General features: G+C 42.1%; 1 protein-coding gene across 2 annotated transcripts in view; it reads left to right on the forward strand.

The window, feature by feature from the left end:
* abcc2 (ATP binding cassette subfamily C member 2) overlaps positions 1–17,824 on the forward strand; it is a 56,870-nt gene that overhangs the window by 22,205 nt on the left and 16,841 nt on the right. For both annotated transcript variants that reach the window (XR_013934486.1, XM_080450371.1), the window contains exons 13-25: positions 128–274; positions 567–651; positions 1,969–2,035; positions 2,148–2,274; positions 3,331–3,507; positions 5,098–5,265; positions 5,884–6,067; positions 7,762–7,900; positions 8,113–8,215; positions 8,929–9,148; positions 9,548–9,702; positions 11,062–11,217; positions 12,272–12,471. Coding sequence is in view for 1 of the 2 variants with exons in the window: in XM_080450371.1 (XP_080306497.1) it covers positions 128–274; positions 567–651; positions 1,969–2,035; positions 2,148–2,274; positions 3,331–3,507; positions 5,098–5,265; positions 5,884–6,067; positions 7,762–7,900; positions 8,113–8,215; positions 8,929–9,148; positions 9,548–9,702; positions 11,062–11,217; positions 12,272–12,471 (1,928 nt within the window). In the remaining variant the exon portion in view is untranslated. The remainder of the gene's footprint in view (positions 1–127; positions 275–566; positions 652–1,968; positions 2,036–2,147; positions 2,275–3,330; positions 3,508–5,097; positions 5,266–5,883; positions 6,068–7,761; positions 7,901–8,112; positions 8,216–8,928; positions 9,149–9,547; positions 9,703–11,061; positions 11,218–12,271; positions 12,472–17,824) is intronic.

Here is a 17,824-nt window from a genome sequence, read left to right on the forward strand (position 1 = left end):
AGGGATAAAAATGTACGTTTAAAAAAAGAAATGACATACTTAGCATGACATGAGATTGACATGAACATGTTATGTCCTGGTTCCAGGAACCTTGTTTCTCAGTGTACTGACCGGTTTCTTTGTGCAGGTGTCTCTGGCCACCTTTGCTGTGTTTGTGGGAGTGAGCTCAGACAACATACTGAACGCTGAGAAAGCTTTCACCTCCATCGCTCTTTTCAACGTCCTTCGATTTCCCCTCGCCATGCTGCCCATGCTCATTGCTGCAATGGTTCAGGTAGGGATCGGAGACACAATACTCAAGTACTGAATATGAACTATTCTCATTGACGGCTCTACACACTGCACATGCTGTAGATACAGTTTGTCTGTAATTGTATAACTGTTAATTGACTAAAGCCAACATTATACTTTGTCATACAACTGTGTCCCTCATCAAAAAGCTTTTCAACCAAAATGTGTTTGTACAGCATGGCTCGATAGGATGCTAGACATCTGCTAATGGGTCTGTCTGTCTGTCTAGACCCCATCTTGTTTGTTTGAAAATTATATAAATGTGTGTCTTTTAGACCACAGTGTCCAGAAAGCGACTGGAGAAGTTTTTGAGTGGTGATGACCTTGCCGACGACATTGTACGCCACGACTCCGGCTTCAGTAAGTCCATCCTGAGCTTCTATATACATAGAACTTATATATCGTTGCCGTCAGGTGGAAACCCCATACTGTATATCCAAAACTGTTAGGCTACTTTTCAGGTTAAAAAAAACAGCAAAAGTAGCAGATCTACAAGCTCAAAATGCGTTTCAGGCTTGCGGATCTGATACTTTTGATGATTTGTGTGATGCTGTAGTATGATCAAGTAGGTCATTAATTCACGAAAAAACACAAAAATATGGAGGTAAGAGGTTTTTGCCCGACAGCAACGATATCTGGATCGCTATAACTTAACTCTTTGTTATTGTTGAATTGTTTAAGGTACTTGCAAGTGTGTTATGTCTCCTTTCAAAACAATATCTTCTGAAGGCTTTACAATAATGTAAAATGCATTAATGAAAGTCAAATCGACAATTGATGAAAGAACAACGGGATGAAAATAAATATGTGGTGCACTCATACAGGTTTAAATACTATAATGAGTAAAACCGTCAACCTTAAGCCTCAGCATTGTAAACAGATTAAAGACTGTGTTGACCACTTAAGCCCTAGTATTGTACTACTACGGAGGCATACTGCTGTAATAGTGAACATTGCTGTTCACCGTACATTACAGTGCAATGCATTGTGGTGGTTTTAGTTAAGAGGAGACCCGAAGCCCTACATATTGGAAGCATAGCAACTCAGTTACAGCCGTGTAAGTTAAAAAATATATATTTTAAAATCAATACCATATGTGGCTGACAAGCAACGGAGAGATACCCGAATTGATGCAATAAAAGCCCATTCTGCCCATAATGCATTTCAAACATACTTAAACATAATGCATTAGAATTGGCATTATATGCAAAATGTTCAGGGACGTGCCACGCTGATATATTCTAACCCACACAGCACTAGAGTTGCCTAGAAACCAGTTTCACAAGGATTCTGGATAAACGAGCAACCTTGGAGATGGTTCTGCACCTTTCAAAGTAATAATAATAATAATAATATAATAATAACTTGGATTTATATACCGCCTTTCAGAAACCGCTTTCAGACGCTTTACAGTACACAAAATAACAGTAGTATAAAAGTAGACTTTTATCTTCTGAAGAAGTGGAATGGCGCCCCGTTTAAAAAGAACATCACACATCTGTATGAGTTTTTCTTTCACATCAATGATTGTGTGTGCGTGTGTGTGTGTGTGTGTGTGTGTGTGTGTGTGTGTGTGTGTGTGTGTGTGTGTGTGTGTGTGTGTGTGTGTGTGTGTGTGTGTGTGTGTGTGTGTGTGTGTGTGTGTGTGTGTGTGTGTGTGTTCTCTTTGCCTCTCAGACACCGCTGTGAGCGTGTGTGATGGTTCCTTTGCTTGGGAGAGGCAAGCCGATGCTATGCTTAAGAAGTAAGTGTGCTGCTCTGAGTGTGCTGCTCGTTACACTTTCACAAACGCTTCATTTCACAAAAGTTAGTTTTGTCACTGTGTGACAAGCTAACATTGTCGCTGTGTGTGTCAGTGTGTCTTTGGACATAATGCCAGGTCGGCTGGTAGCTGTAGTTGGACCTGTGGGGTCCGGAAAGTCTTCCCTCGTGTCGGCCCTGATGGGGGAGATGCACAATGTCAAAGGCTTTGTCAACATCCAGGTGAACTTCTGTCAACATTTCCTATGAAGCCCATGTATGTAATGCATACATATTATGCATTACAATTTGCTTATAACAACATATAATTATAGTTATAAACACTCATAATCATAATGATTTCTAACAATATGCTAACACATTTTAAAACATTTATCTATCAATTCCTTCTTTACTCCATGACTACATGCCCTCTTCAAATGTCATCAAAGAAAATGAACACTTTTTAGCACACATTAACACTACGTTAAAAATTACTTGCCAGACTTGCCAAATGTAGCACTTGGCACACACACACACACACACACCTAGCATCTGCCAAACCTTTTCCAAAGTATCCTGTGGTTCATTTAATTTTCAAGGAAGCCACTGGATTCCGTTGAAAATCATCTTGCAGAGCCTTGAAACTTGCTTGAGATATATGATCCAACACACTTAATATTATTGTGCAGTTGTTGTTTTGTTGTGTTTGTTTGTTTGATCAAAAAATAAAGCCATCATTCGGAATATTGTCATTGGCGAAGTGTAAATTGAAAATGATGTACCAGTACCGGTATGGTCCTTTTAATATTTCATCCAGCTTAACCCATTCATATGAATCTAGTTCATGTGCCCGCCCAACTACATGCAGACCTGGGGCCGTGACTGTGTCTACAGTCCCCATAGCCTGTGACAAAAATACTAATAAACAGCGTCAAATTCGGAAAAGTGAAAAATAAGTCCCTGCATATGCCAAATGTCAATGCACAGGCACAGTTTCAGATCGACCGGTCAACCCACTGAGGAGGAAAATACATAAGGCTGGACCGTCTTAATTGAGTGACAGAGTTTACAAAAATTGATTCTCATCTTCATCAGTTTCCGCCTCTGGAAATGATGCGTCTTCAGTACCTGCATATGTCAGTGGTCAATGCACACGTGCAATTTCATATTGATTGACCAACTCAATAAGTAGAAACATTAGGATGGACAGAAGAACTACATTTTATAGTAAGATAGGATGACTCATCTACCATTTCCTTTCAGTCTTGCCTTTCAACTGTATATATTTCTCTCTAGGGTTCAGTGGCCTATGTGCCCCAGCAGGCCTGGATACAAAATGCCACTGTGAGAGACAATATATTGTTTGGCTCTCCCCATGAGGACAGGAAGTATGCAGAGGTGCTAGATGCATGTGCCCTGACCCCCGATCTGGAGCTTCTACCTGGAGGAGACCTCACTGAGATCGGGGAGAAGGTAAGGGATGAGTCGGGCTATTTACTTGTATTATACTTTGACTCTCCTCTCCTCTCCTCTCCTCTCCTCTCCTCTCCTCTCCTCTCCTCTCCTCTCCTCTCCTCTCCTCTCCTCTCCTCTCCTCTCCTCTCCTCTCCTCTCCTCTCCTCTTCTCTATCTGAGAAGACCATAGCGGAATGGACTACACCACACGGTAGAAACAAGCTCTGACTTTTCTGTGTTTTTATAATTTTTTGCCGCTTTTACAACTTATCATTTATTTGTTTTATTTATTAGTTTTTTTTATTTAAAAACAGTACAAAGGTAACAATTATTAAAAGACACAGAAATAAGTGCAGGTTATACAAGGCTCTCACCTAAAATAATAAACAAGTAGCAAGTAAATCATAGTAACATAAAGACACGATAAACAACAAGTACCGTGTGTGCAGTTGAGTGTGTGTGTGTGTGTGTGTGTGTGTGTGTGTGTGTGTGTGTGTGTGTGTGTGTGTGTGTGTGTGTGTGTGTGTGTGTGTGTGTGTGTGTGTGTGTGTGTGTGTGTGTGTGTGTGTGTGTGTGTGTGTGTGTGTGTGTGTGTGCGTGTGTGTGTGTGTCTGTGTGTGTGTGTGTGTGTGTGTGTGTGTGTGTGTTTTTTTAGACGAGTGCATTGTTATCCTTACTCTGAAAACGGGGTTGCAGATTTTGCAGTTAACCTCTCCATCTGGTTTCCAGGCAACCATGCTCCTCACATCATGGTCATGAACAAATAGCTGAAACCATGTCCCACATCTAAAATGGGTGCCACGTATACAGGGGACTCTACATAAGTAGGCATGACAGAATAGTGGATTTGATATCAAAAGATATCTCTTCTATTTCTTCTATTTTCAGGTCCTCCATCATGCTGTATAAGCATTCTACTGTGAAGCCAAGCATGTTTAGCCTGTGTAATGATGATTCTGTGTTCTCTAACATTTCAGCTAACACCCCTGATGTCATTGTTGTTAATGAAAACCATAGGGAGGTGTTCATTCTTGAGGTCGGCTGTACTTTTGATTACAGCTTAGAGGAAGCCTTCCTAACCAAAGTGCTAAAATATCATCAGCTAATTAGTTGCTAATTCACAACTACTGTGCCAGATAATCCCCACACCAAGAGAGTAAAACAAGAAAAAAAGTTTCAGTCATTATTCAGTCCGACTTCACTGTAGCCTATAGTAGCCTTTTCATAAATGATATTTGTACTTAGGCTGTCCTGAAAGTTTATAATATTTATATACCACCCCACCTATAATATTTAGATAAATTTAAAGTTTCAAATACAAAAGTAGTAGTAGTAGTTGTGAATTAGCAAACTGGACATTTAGACTGAATGTTTCCTTTATCCTCATCATGCGCTAATGCACGAACTGTTTTGCCAGGTTTTATTTATGTTGTTTCTCATAAGCGTGCATCCGTTGTCCGTCAACAACACAGCCTGTCTGTGCCTTGACTTCAGTGCACTGACTCAATCCCCACCCACCAGACGCTCTTATCCAGAGCGACTTCAAATAAGTGGCTTTTAATTGTCTGCCAAATAAAGTACTCTATTCTATTCTATCTTCTCTTACAGGGAATCAACCTGTCGGGGGGACAGAAGCAGCGTGTGAGCCTGGCCAGAGCAGCTTATAGCCAGGCTGATATTTATTTGCTGGATGACCCTTTGTCTGCTGTGGATTCTCACGTAGGCAAACACCTTTTTGAGAGAGTGATTGGACCCAATGGGCTTCTAAAAGGCAAGGTCAGTGCTAAGACCAAATTGCCTTTTTTGTTGTTGTTAAGAATGATATGCCAGTGGTTATCAACCCGGGGCCCACTGGTGGGTCGCAAGGGTATTGCAAGTGGGCCCCAAAATAATTGCCAAGCACTAAGATTTTAATTATAATGTAAAAAATGTGTCATGTACAAAAAAAGAGTCGAGGTATTTTTTCTTGAAACGTGTTTTCATAGTGATACCAATAAGAACTTAAATTATATACTGTAGTTCCATTGATCCAAGTCGGAACACCATCAAATGATTGATGATTAACATAAGCATGCTCTGAAAATGCACACGGCCCACCCACAATCAGCTGCTGTGTTAAGTGGTCAGATGGGTGGGCCGCGAATACTCTCAAGATTTTCAAGTGGGTCCTTATCCAGAAAAGGTTGAGAACCACTGCGATAAGCCATGCCAATACATACTGTGACGAGCTTGTAGATCTGCTACTTTTGATGCTTTTGTGTGACGTTGTAGTATGATCAAGTAGGGCATTAATTTACGAAAAAACACAAAAAGTTAAAATATGGAGATAAGTGGTTCCTGCCGACAGCAACAGTGTGTGTGTGTGTGTGTGTGTGTGTGTGTGTGTGTGTGCAGACTCGTATCTTGGTGACACATGGAGTGGGCTTCCTGCCTTATGTGGATGAGATCGTGGTGCTGGTGGATGGGGTGGTGTCAGAGGTGGGATCCTACCACAGCCTCCGCGCCAGCAAGGGGGCGTTCTCCGAGTTCCTGGATACATATGCCAAAGAAGGAAACAATAAGAGCCAGAAGCAGGCAGGTTAGTGCATCTGGGATGAATTGCATTATACAAGGGATTTTTTTAGTAGCGGCCGTCAGTCTCGAGAGACCATGGCACAAGCACACTTGGATTAGATCAGGTGGTGCTGAGGGAGCAGTGCTTAGTGTGGCTGTACAGTCATACTCGCGAATGACAGTCTCTCTGGCAGTGATTGCACTTGAATGTGCTGCTCTCACCTGCTGATGCTGATTGAGGTGCTTTTCGCCGCGCTCTCCTTTCTGCTGCTGCGTGACTTAGCGCCGTTTGACTCTTCTGGATTCCTTTCCGGACCTCCTGCCTCCAGCTTTGATTGATTGATGCACTTTATTTAGTAAGACATGAGAACAACAGTACATGGAAGTACATTTTCACAATACAAGGTCTACTAAACTGGAAGGCTCATAAAGCACTAAGCTTGTTTAAAATGAGATCCCCACGCACACAAATCATGATGACATATAAGAGACAGACAGATATACACACTACTATACAGAACGTCATACAATCAGCTTACAGGTTACTGGTATGAAAAGTAAAAAAGAGGGGAAAAAAAGGAAAACGTTTGGGGAGGTGGGGGGGGTGGGAGCTGGCACGATCGTTTGCACTATCCTCCCAGTTGTCCACTCTTATGTCCATGGATTTCATGTCCCGCTTGCACACGTCTTTGAACCGCAGGTGGGGGCGGCCCACTGGCCTGGTGCCAGTGGTGAGCTGACCATACAACAGGTCCTTGGGGATCCTCCCGTCTGCCATGCGGTGGACATGGCCGAGCCATCTAAGACGCCGCTGGCGCAACATGGTGTAGAGGCTGGACATCTGAGCTTGTTTGAGGACTTCCTCATTTGTCACATGATCTTGCCATTTGATGTTAAGGATGCGTCTGAGGTTTCGCGTATGAAATGCATGGAGGCGTCTTTCTTGTCTTGAGTATGTGATCTCAAGACAAAAAGCAATGGATATTCAGCTGTCGGACACAGCATTGTGAAGTAAACTGCACTGTGAATGACCTCTCCTGGTCATTACCTCAATGTTAAAGGACGACTTCACCCATTTTCAACTATCTTCATATAATTGGTCCTCACTAATGTTCACGATAACATTGTAAAAAAAAAAAGATCTACTCGGTCTTCGTGTCTCATAGGAGGGCTGTGGACACTTCAGAAACCTGCCTACCAGTGACATCATCGTTAGGCAGATTTCGTTTTTTCAAACAAGATTTTTTGTTTTTATTATTATATTTAACAACAATGACTTCCATTATAGCATGCTAACTTTACAGGAATAGAAAGCTTGGATCTATTAGCTTGGATTCCCCATCGATGATGTCATTGGTAGGCGGTTTTCTGAAATGACACTGACTGAGCAAGGAGCAACTCCATCCCCTAAAGCGAACCCGAACGATTCCTGCTGTTCTCGCCTCCTTGCTCGTGGGCGCTACGTGGGTGAGAAAATAACATAAGTGGAGGACGCGAGGATGGAAGTTTGAGTACTGGGATTTGGCTCTTGACTCCCCCGTCTCTGAAGGTTAAAGGCCCAAGCCAAAAATATGTCCATCCATTCAGATTTTAATAGCCACATCAAGTCAATAACAACGTCAGCTTATTACCAGTACACAGATCATTATGCTCTTAGTGAGCGTGAGGACTGTCTTTTCTCAAAATGTCTCTCTATCTCCTCCTTTTCTATGTGGTCAGACCATGACGAGCAGGATGGTGAGGAGGTGGAACTCATCCCTGACACGCAGGAGCCTCAGGCGGACTGTGCTCCAGAGGATGTGGTGTCCAGCACACTGAAGAGAGAGACCAGCATCCGCCGCAGCCAGCGCAAGGGCAGGTCAGTGTCGGTGATCAAATAAGATGGATGGATTTTGGCCCTTCATTGATAAGGAGAGGAAATGAGTGTGTTGATGAGAATCTATCTCTGTGAAATGACTGTTGTCCACGATATCTATTTTTCCTCTCTCTCTCTCTCTCTCTCTCTCTCTCTCTCTCTCTCTCTCTCTCTCTCTCTCTCTCTCTCTCTCTCTCTCTCTCTCTCTCTCTTAGTGTCAGACTAAAGAAGACAAGTTCCTTTAAAAAAGCAATTGATGTTGATGAATCAAAGAAAGGCCAGCGGCTGATAGAGAAGGAAACCATGGAGACCGGACAGGTAAACCAGGAGCTGGCCATGCACATACACACCCAGATTGGAGTCAAGGTGGGGTCCAGGGGGTCCCAAGATTTTTTTTTTTAATTTAGCATTAGTTAAACCACTTTAACCATAAATACATTGGCTATTTGAAAATAGCAGATCTACAAGCTCACAGTTTACAGTTTACAGTTTTAGCAGACGCTCTTAATCCAGAGCGACTTACAGTAAGCAAGGACACAAGATGATACATCATAATACATCAAATGCATACAAATAGTAATCTAATAATAAAGTAATGCATAAGTAAACCAATAATCTAATAATAACTAATACATACGTAAACCAAGAACCTATCATCAGCCTACATCGATACTATACACACTATAGGATGCCAGGTCAACAATGACCTGGCATCTGTCTACATAACATGCTATCTAAGTTACATTTTAGCCTTTGCATAATCCTGCAAGGTCGTCAAGGCTAGGCTAGCTCAAAATGTGTCGCAGCACGCCGCTTGTACAAAAAAAAACAAAAAACAGATGTTTTTGTTTTTCTCTTGAAAAAAACATTTTAACAACCCAAATCTTATATGGGGGGTCCCTCCCTGTTACAAAATATTTTCAGATGAGGGGTCCGCGGCCAAATAGATGTGAATTTGGGGGTCGTTGACATGAAAAAGTTTGAAAACCACTGCTCTAATAAAGCCCTGTCTTCTTCATTTATTTTTCTAGGTGAAGTGGTCGGTGTTCATCCAGTACTTGCGTGCTCTGGGCTGGGGCTACTCCTTGGTGATCATTGTGATGTACCTGATCCAGAACTTTGCTTTCATCGGCCAGAACATCTGGCTGAGTGAGTGGACCAACGACGCGGTGGATTACTACAACATGACCTACCCCGCCTGGAAGAGGGACACCAGAGTCGGGGTGTTTGGAGTCCTGGGGGTGGCACAGGGTAGGAGCGGTGACGTTTTCTGGTTCATTGTTTTCCTCAAAATAATATACAATAACGTTGCTGTTGTCGAGCGGAAACCTCTTAGCTCCATATTTTAACTTTTTGTGTTTTTTTCGTAAATTAACGCCCTACTTGATCATACTACAGCGTCACACAAAAGCATCAAAAGTAGCAGATCTGCAAGCTTGAAACGTGTTTCGAGCTTGTAGATCTGCTACTTTTTATGTTTTTGAATTTGAATCCTGAAAAGTAAAAGTTTTGGGACATATGAGGTTTCCACCTGGTTCTGGAGCTGGTTCAACTTTTAAAAAAAAATGACATTATAAAAAGCTGGCTTCATGTATTAAAAACTGTAAAACATTTAAATGTTTTCTCTCTCTGTTTGCATTTCTTTTTCAGGTCTCTTTGTGTTCTTTGGCACGCTGCTCCTTGTAAATGCTTCCACCAATGCATCTCGAGTTCTCCACACCGCATTGCTTCACAACATCTTGCGTGTTCCCATGGTGTTTTTTGACACCACACCCACTGGCAGGGTGGTCAACCGCTTCGCGAAGGTGGGAGCAATTGTTTTGTCTGTTCATGTTGCATTGGACTTAGAACTTAGAGTGAAACTGGAAGGTGGCTATACTTTGAGAGTTCACGCCAACAGTGGCGTGTTTTGCACTACACAGGTGTGTACTAGAGCTCTTCACGGGTCCCCCGATTCGGAAAACACCCGAGACCTGTGCAGGTCCGGGTCGGTATCGGTTCCATTACCTCCGTACTTAGGTCTGTCTATCATTATGTGTAATACCTGAGTGGATCTGAGAAGACCCGTACTGTGTGTGCTCTGCACTGATCAGGAGAGAAACGCAATGAGGTGCTTGATTGATTGATTGAATATTTTATTAGGCAAAAAATGTAAAACAGCACAGTTACATTTAAAATACTTTGTCTAACAGGTCCGTTCATAAAAGTCCTTGCGGACTTGTTTCCAATGAGGGCCTTGGTATTCAATTAATAGGCATATATAGTGGCACCACAGTTCAAATATCATTACAAAATAAACAGCAAAAAAAATAACACTATGTACAACAAAAAAAATAAAAAAGAGGGGGAAAAAAAAAATATGTACAAGAACAGGGGGGGGGGGAGGGTCTGCTGTCTAACGGGAAAATGGTACTACCTCCTCCTTTGGCCTCCTGAAAGGTGATTTTTTTAAGGCTCTTTTAAATGAGCCCAGCGAACTGCATTTTTTGAGGGATGGAGTTAGACTATTCCAATCCTGGGTGGCAGTGCTGTAGAAGGAGAATTTGCCCATGTTTGTTTTATGGGTGGGTGGTACCAAATTGTTGTTAACGCTCCCTCTGGTATTGTGACTGTGGGTGTCGCTAACCTTTTGGAGGTATTTACTCTGAGATATGCGGGAATAGGGGGCATATCGGGCAAATTTGCATTTACAATTTTGAAGGCCAGTCCCATTTTTTGTTGTTTAACCCTGTTTTCCAGCTCCAGGTCACTCAGACCTGACAGTCAGTTGTATATGAAGACTCCACGGTCTAGCACAGTAAGGACGGGTGACCGTGCCTTTTCTGTGTTGGCACCAAAGTTGTGGAACAAACTCCCTTTGAGGATCAAACACGCTTAAGACCCACCTTTTTGCTGTAGAGGACTCCAAGGTTCACTTGTTGTTTTGTGTTTTGTGTGCATATGTTTAGCCTCTACTCCCTCCTGTTGTGACAGACCTTGTCTAGTCTTCTTTGTCTTGTCCAATGTTTTTCTCTTTTCCTCTTTCTTTTCTCTGTCTTCGGACCGTGTAATAACTGGATGGGGGGGCGCACTACAAATCCCAAACCTAACCTATTACAAGGTGTCTTGAAGGACATATTCACAGTGGACGAGGCCATCCTAACCTATTGCAATGTGTCTTAAAGGACATATTCACAGTGGACGAGGCCATCCCGTACTCCTTCCGGGCGTGGATCTTGTGTTTGATGGGCGTGCTGGGGACACTGTTTGTCATCTGTCTGGCCACGCCCTGGTTCACCGTGGTGATCGTCCCCTTGGCTGTGATCTACTACTTTGTTCAGGTGAGTTCAGGAACTCTATACTGTACTTTGTTGTTGAACTTCTCTTGGGTGTGAAGAGGAAAAGAGAGCAAGTTGAAAGTCAGAGTGGGGCATCATCTTAACAGCCTTCTCTTTTAAATGTCAGTCGGGAAGAAGGACAGATGTTTGACTTAGGGAAAAGTAGCAATACCACGGTGTAAAAATACTTTGTTACAAGTAAAAGGCCTGCATTAAGTCAAAGTGTTGGCATATAAATAAATTGGGGCCACACACTCCGTAAAGTAGCTCAACAGGATGAGAGTGAGAGAGACAGAGACAGAGAGAGAAAGAGTTCCCGCAAAAATATACGGGGCCTAGAAAATGGGCATATTTTAGGCATAGTTACGAATGTTGATGATTAATTGTGATTAATTAATAATTGATCTGATTAAAGATTTAAAGTCTTAAAAAAGAGTAGTATCATATCATATGTTATTCGACTTTAAGTATTAATCATTAATGTAGTCATTAATGTAGTCTTAATGACTATATACTTCATAATGTATAGTTGATATTGTATATAATTTGTATTAATAATCTAAATCTGCAAAGTAGCTAGTAACTAAAGGTGTCAAATAATTGTAGTGGAGTAAAAAATGACATTTCCTTCTGAAATGTAGTGGAGTATTGAAGTATTGTAGTGGAGCATGACATTGAAATACTCAAGTAAAGTATAAGTATCTCTAAATGTAACTTTCTTCCTCTTCTACCCCGGTTTCCTGCGCAAGTGCTGACATTTTTACCATTGAGCTAATAGAGCCTGCCTGCTTGCTCAGGGAATAAATTTGTCAGATCCTGTGTCTAGGTGAGACATGACCTTTGACACAATCTAAATGTCTCAATAGAAGAGCTGGAAGACAAAATACAACCACCACAATTGTATAAGTTATATTGTAACATACTCTACCATACAGATTGGACAAAATTACATTTTATTAATTTAAAAAAAATGTGACATAGTGCTGCTTTAGTACAGTACTTGATTAAATACACAGTGACATTACACCACTGCTGTGTCTTGTTTCTCTGTCCCCAGCGTTTCTACGTGGCCACGTCCAGACAGTTGCGACGTCTGGACTCGGTGTCGCGCTCTCCCATCTACTCTCACTTTAGCGAGACCGTGTCCGGTCTCTCCGTGATCAGGGCCTACGGGCATCAGGAGCGCTTCCTGAAACACAATGAACGCTGCATCGACGAGAACCTGAAATCCGTCTACCCGTGGATAGTCTCAAACAGGTCAGGGATTTGACAACTCCGTGGCATGCCCATAGTTCCACCTAGTAGTTATCCACTCACACTCAGACACCATTCAGTCACCAATCACACCAGCTGGTACTCAATCAGTCACTCCTCACCAGTCATTCACACACACACACACACACACACACACACACACACACACACACACACACACACACACACACACACACACACACACACACACACACACACCAATGTGGGAAAAAGACATGGGGCAAGACACAGGAAAATACATATATGACCCTATAGGGCTCATACAAGCTTGTAGATCTGCAATTGTTTTTGAAAAATCTTGAACATTTGTACAAATCTTTGAATATATATTTTTTAAAGCGAATATTTGTAACTCAAATCTTTGTTTCTGGGGATTCTACAAATGTCTTCTAAATCCTAACAACAAAAAAGACTTATGTTGCTATATCAGTGGTTCTCAAACTTTTTCATGTCAAGGGCCCCCAAAATTATATGTATTTGGCCACGGACCCCCATCTCAAAATATGTTGTTTCAGGGACCCCCCAGAAGCAAAGATTTTAGTTAAAAATGCGTTAAAAATATATATATATATTCAAAGCAAAAAAAAAAGATTTGCAAAAAATAGCAGATCAAGTAGCAGATCTACAAGCTCATAGTGCAGCACCGAGTGCCGGGCTATGAGCTTGTAGATCTGCTATTTTTGAATAGTCAAAGTATAAAATAATGCACTGTTGTCTTAAACCCACATTATAATAATAACTAGTGCAGTACCTGACTGTTGTCAGACTGTGCTGAGGCCAGTCTATGAAGTCAGTTGACGTCAGTCATCTACTATGACACACCAGCTTGGGAGAATTTGGAGATCTCCATATATGGGCAAGGCCGATTTGGCATAAAAACACACACACACACACACACACACACACACACACACACACACACACTCACTCACTCACTCACTCACTCACTCACTCACTCACTCACTCACTCACTCACTTAGAAGCTTAGAAATTGGTCTAGACTGGTTTTGAAAAGCAGGGGATTCTATGTCAGTTTCTTCAGTCGAGGACCAGTTGAAGTAAAGCACTTTTTAGACTGGAGGGAAACAAGCCAGTTAGAATATTTGGAGCAATAGTCAGAAAAGCCTCCTTCAGTAATCTAGTGGGGATAATATCAAATGGGTAGGTAGAGGATTTCATAATGTGAAATTGTTTCTTCTAAGGGCATCAGAGAGATCTGCAAAAAAATGGTTCACACAGCAGGGTGCACATACAGAGGACTCTGGCCTCAGGGGAAATGTGCAATGAAATCACCTCTATTTCTAAGTGAAATGATGGATTATAGATTTTGATTATTATTACAAAACATACATTAACCACTTCAGCCCTATACATTTTGGCCGATTTGTATACATTTGAAAACTTGAAATGGGACGTTCTGCATAATGAGTACTTTTACTTTAGGTATTTTAAGTATATTTTGATGACAATACTTTTGTACTTTTACTCAAGTACATTTTGAATTCCAGACTTTTACTTGTAACAGAGTATTTCTACATTGCAGTATTGATACCTTTTATTAAGTAAAATATCTGAGTACTTCTTCCACCACTGATTTGCACGCTCACAGAGTTAAATATTTTGGAAAACTCTACGGATATACAGTATACGGATATACCAATATAGGTTTCGATTTCTCTTGGGTTTTCGATTTGGCTAAGTGAATCCACGTGTGGGATATTGTGAAATTGATCGGTTTATAGCCGCGTCCAAGTTGTCTCTCACTGTGCCCTGGTTGAATCCATGCTACTGTAGCTTGTGACTGCCTGAGTTTTCTGCCTTATGTCATGACGCATTCCGCCCTGACAGAACCTCAATAGGATATTGATGTCTGAATCAACAACAATAGAAGTCCATAGGAATCGCTCGCTCATTCAGTCACGGACACCCCCGGTGTCTTCCGGTCGTATAGTGCCCTTTCCCACAGAGCTTGGATATCCCGCCTAGCGGGTGCCCAACAGCTCTTGTCTGTACATGTGCTGAACACTAAAAATGATTGAGAGGGGAGAGTCTCCGTAGCGTGCAGTTGGTTAAGCAGCGCACTGAACACTGGCTCTATGGCCCCGGCCCGCTAGCCGCGCACGGGGCTCTATTATTAGGCCTACGTCGTCTCCCCTCAACCCCCCCACCCCCCCACACCGCACACGTTCGGTCGCGTCGCACGTTTGGGGGTACAAAATCATGGGATAAAAAAATAATAAAAAAATACCCAGAGGGCTCGCTTATTTTATTCTCTCTCTCCCACCCTCCCTCTCTCTCCCCCTCTCTCCCTGTGTGCACGCATGGCTGTCCCCCCCGCCCCACCCCCCCCCCACACACACACACACACACACAGAGACGTGCGTGGTGTCACTCTCTCCCCGTTTTTTTTTGCAATACAAAGCCTTGACTACAGCACAACAGATCTCTGTGTGTGTGTGTGTGTGTGTGTGTGTGTGTGTGTGTGTGTGTGTGTGTGTGTGTGTGTGTGTGTGTGTGTGTGTGTGTGTGTGTGTGTGTGTGTGTGTGTGTGTGTGTGTGTGTGTGTGTGTGTGTGTGTGTGTGTGTGTGTGTGTGTGTGTGTGTGTGTGTGTGCCAACATACGCTGGTGGGTGAGTACTAGGCCCGTAACGATACAGTAACTGCATCGATGCATCGTTTTGAATTTTCAACGATCTACTATATCGATATGCAAACAGCTAAATATCGTATCGTTTGACTTTGAATCGTATCGAATCGTTTTGCAATGCAAATAATCGTATCGAATCGTTCTGCAATGCAAATAATCAATTATATCAATACTAAGTACTTTTAAGAAGAAGAAAAGAGAAAGAGGGGTTTATATCCAGTATCCAGGTATTTATTTTTCACACAGAATTTTTGGGTAAATAAATAGTTACTATATCGATTTTAAATCATTGAATCGAATCGTATCGTTCTAAATTAACCTGTCCTGTATCGTTCATGTATCGTATCGACTAAATCGCTGAATCGAAACGTATCGTATCGTTCTAAATTAACCTGTATCGTTCATGTATCGTATCGACAACCAAGTATCGTGATACGTATCGAATCGTTGTTAAAACGTATCGTTACACCCCTAGTGAGTACGCACCGTTTTTCGCCTTCAGCCAATTGCAGTGCATTTTTGCCACCTCCGCGACTAATGTGACGCAACGGGACTTTTGAGATGGCCATGCCCAAAATAGGGTGCCTTATTCGGATACATGCGTGTGACTGGCCGCCCCTGCCGGTTCTCTGAATTTTTATTTTTAAATAGGCTCTGTCATGATTAATTGACCACACATATGAAGTGAAACAACTAAATTCTATCCAAACGATATCTTATAAGTAAATTCCGTGCCTCAAAGAAGAAGTTTGAGAGCTTTGTGAAGTTGAAAAGTCCGGAGAAAGCTGGCCACAGAAACAATGGACAGAAACAATGGCTGCCGTTCGTGTTTGAGCGACGACGCTGATAGGCTCGGAGAGTGAGGTTGGGTTGCCATGTCCAGGTGTTGTAAGCGTGAAGTGGGTGTAAATTGGTTAGAGAAAGTGCGTCGACGCATGCGCAGTGCGCAGCTTTGTGTTTTTTCATGAAGCTGGTTGCTTGTTGCTCGCGCACGATCTGGCAACAGCGGTGCATACGCATGCGCAGTGCGCAGTTTTTTCGTTCCCAATTCCCACTTCGTTCGTACAGCCAGTTTGCGGATTGTAGTATAGATATGAGAGAATGTTTTTTCCATTTCCATTCAGCTCTCTGCGTTGTCTTTTCATTTCCCTGGTATGGTCATTTAGGGCATTCGGTTTTCAGATAAAAAAATATAAAAAAAATAATAAATAAACAGCGCTCGGGTGGCGCAGTGGTAAAGTCCCTGCCCACCACGGAGGTTGTGGGTTCGAATCTACCGTGGTGCATTCGGCTTTGTTGAGCGTCTACACGAACACAATTGGCCCATGTTCGGGGGAGGGAATATTGGTCATTGTGCGAGGGGAGGAATCAATTGGCATAACTAAATTGGAGAGAAAAAGGGGTAAAAAAATAATTGGCTACTCTAAATTAAAAAAAAAAAAAAAAAAAAATATCAATCAAATAAATACATGAACAAACAAACGGTGTGTATATATAAAAACAACAGAAGCTTCCAAGAACATTTAATGTCTTTATAAATTACACCAAGAGCACCTCGCTCCCACAGCCTGTTAGACTGCAGAGCGGTAGGCTTCAGTAGGAGAGAGAGTCCGTATCACCCAGACTCAACCTTGACTCACTGATCAGAAGTACTGTAAGTCAATGTTGACATAAATAGCATTTAAAGACTTATTAGCTAGTGACATCACGTTTAAAAAAGACAAAACACCACAGCATTGCTGGAAGTAGGACACTGGCTAAAATGACTAAAAGATAGCAGGGGTAGTGGGCGCCCGCTGGCCTAGTGGTCCGGGCGCATGCCACATATAGGCTCTATTACAGCGTGTCGTGGGTTCGAATCCCGATCCCGATGACATTTGCTGCGTCATTCCCCGTGTCTCTCTCCCTGTTTCCTGTCTCACTCTATTGTATACTGTCAATAAAGCCCAAAAAGCCCCCAAAAATATCTTTAAAAAAAAAAGATGGCAAAAAGGAAAAAAAAGCTTTATTATCTTTTTAAGATTATTGAAATTGACCAGAGTGACTTTTGCAATTGCTGAGTTTAACATCACCAGGCTGTGGTTACAAGTTGGGGGAGGGGGATGGGGGTGGGGGGCTAGTAGAGGGCTAGCAGCAGAGGAACTTGGACAATGGTGCAGTTGTTTATTGTTAGAAGCTGCTCAGTCCAACTTTAAACAGTTCAAAAGGGAACTGAAATTAGCAGTAAGCACCTTTCCATTCGTACCGGGACGGATATTGTCTCTCTTGTATGAGTTCTTCTTGTTCCAGAAGGAATCAAATCCATAAAATGTAGAAGGTTTAAAACACTCTCCCTTTGTGTAGGGACTGAGCCGGAGAAAACTCGGGGGAAAACACTTTTTACTTAAACTCTGGAGAAAACACTTTTTACTTGAAAACTCTGGAGAAAACACTTTTTACTTGAAAACTCTGTGAAAAACACTTTTTACTTGAAAACTCTGGAGAAAACACTTTTTACTTGAAAACTCCTGAGAAAACACTTTTTATTTTAAATATCACTGCAAGGAGCTCGTAATCATGTTGTACTTTGATTTCTTACACATGGAGTTTGTGCAAATTGTGCCAACATAAACAAGCACTGTTTGGGTGGATGGATAGCAATCGATTAGTGCAAATTGTGCCAACAGAAACAAGCACTGTTTGGGTGGA

This window comes from Gymnoscopelus braueri, assembly GCF_963280865.1.
Source record: "Gymnoscopelus braueri genome assembly, chromosome: 14".
Classification (NCBI taxonomy): domain Eukaryota; kingdom Metazoa; phylum Chordata; class Actinopteri; order Myctophiformes; family Myctophidae; genus Gymnoscopelus; species Gymnoscopelus braueri.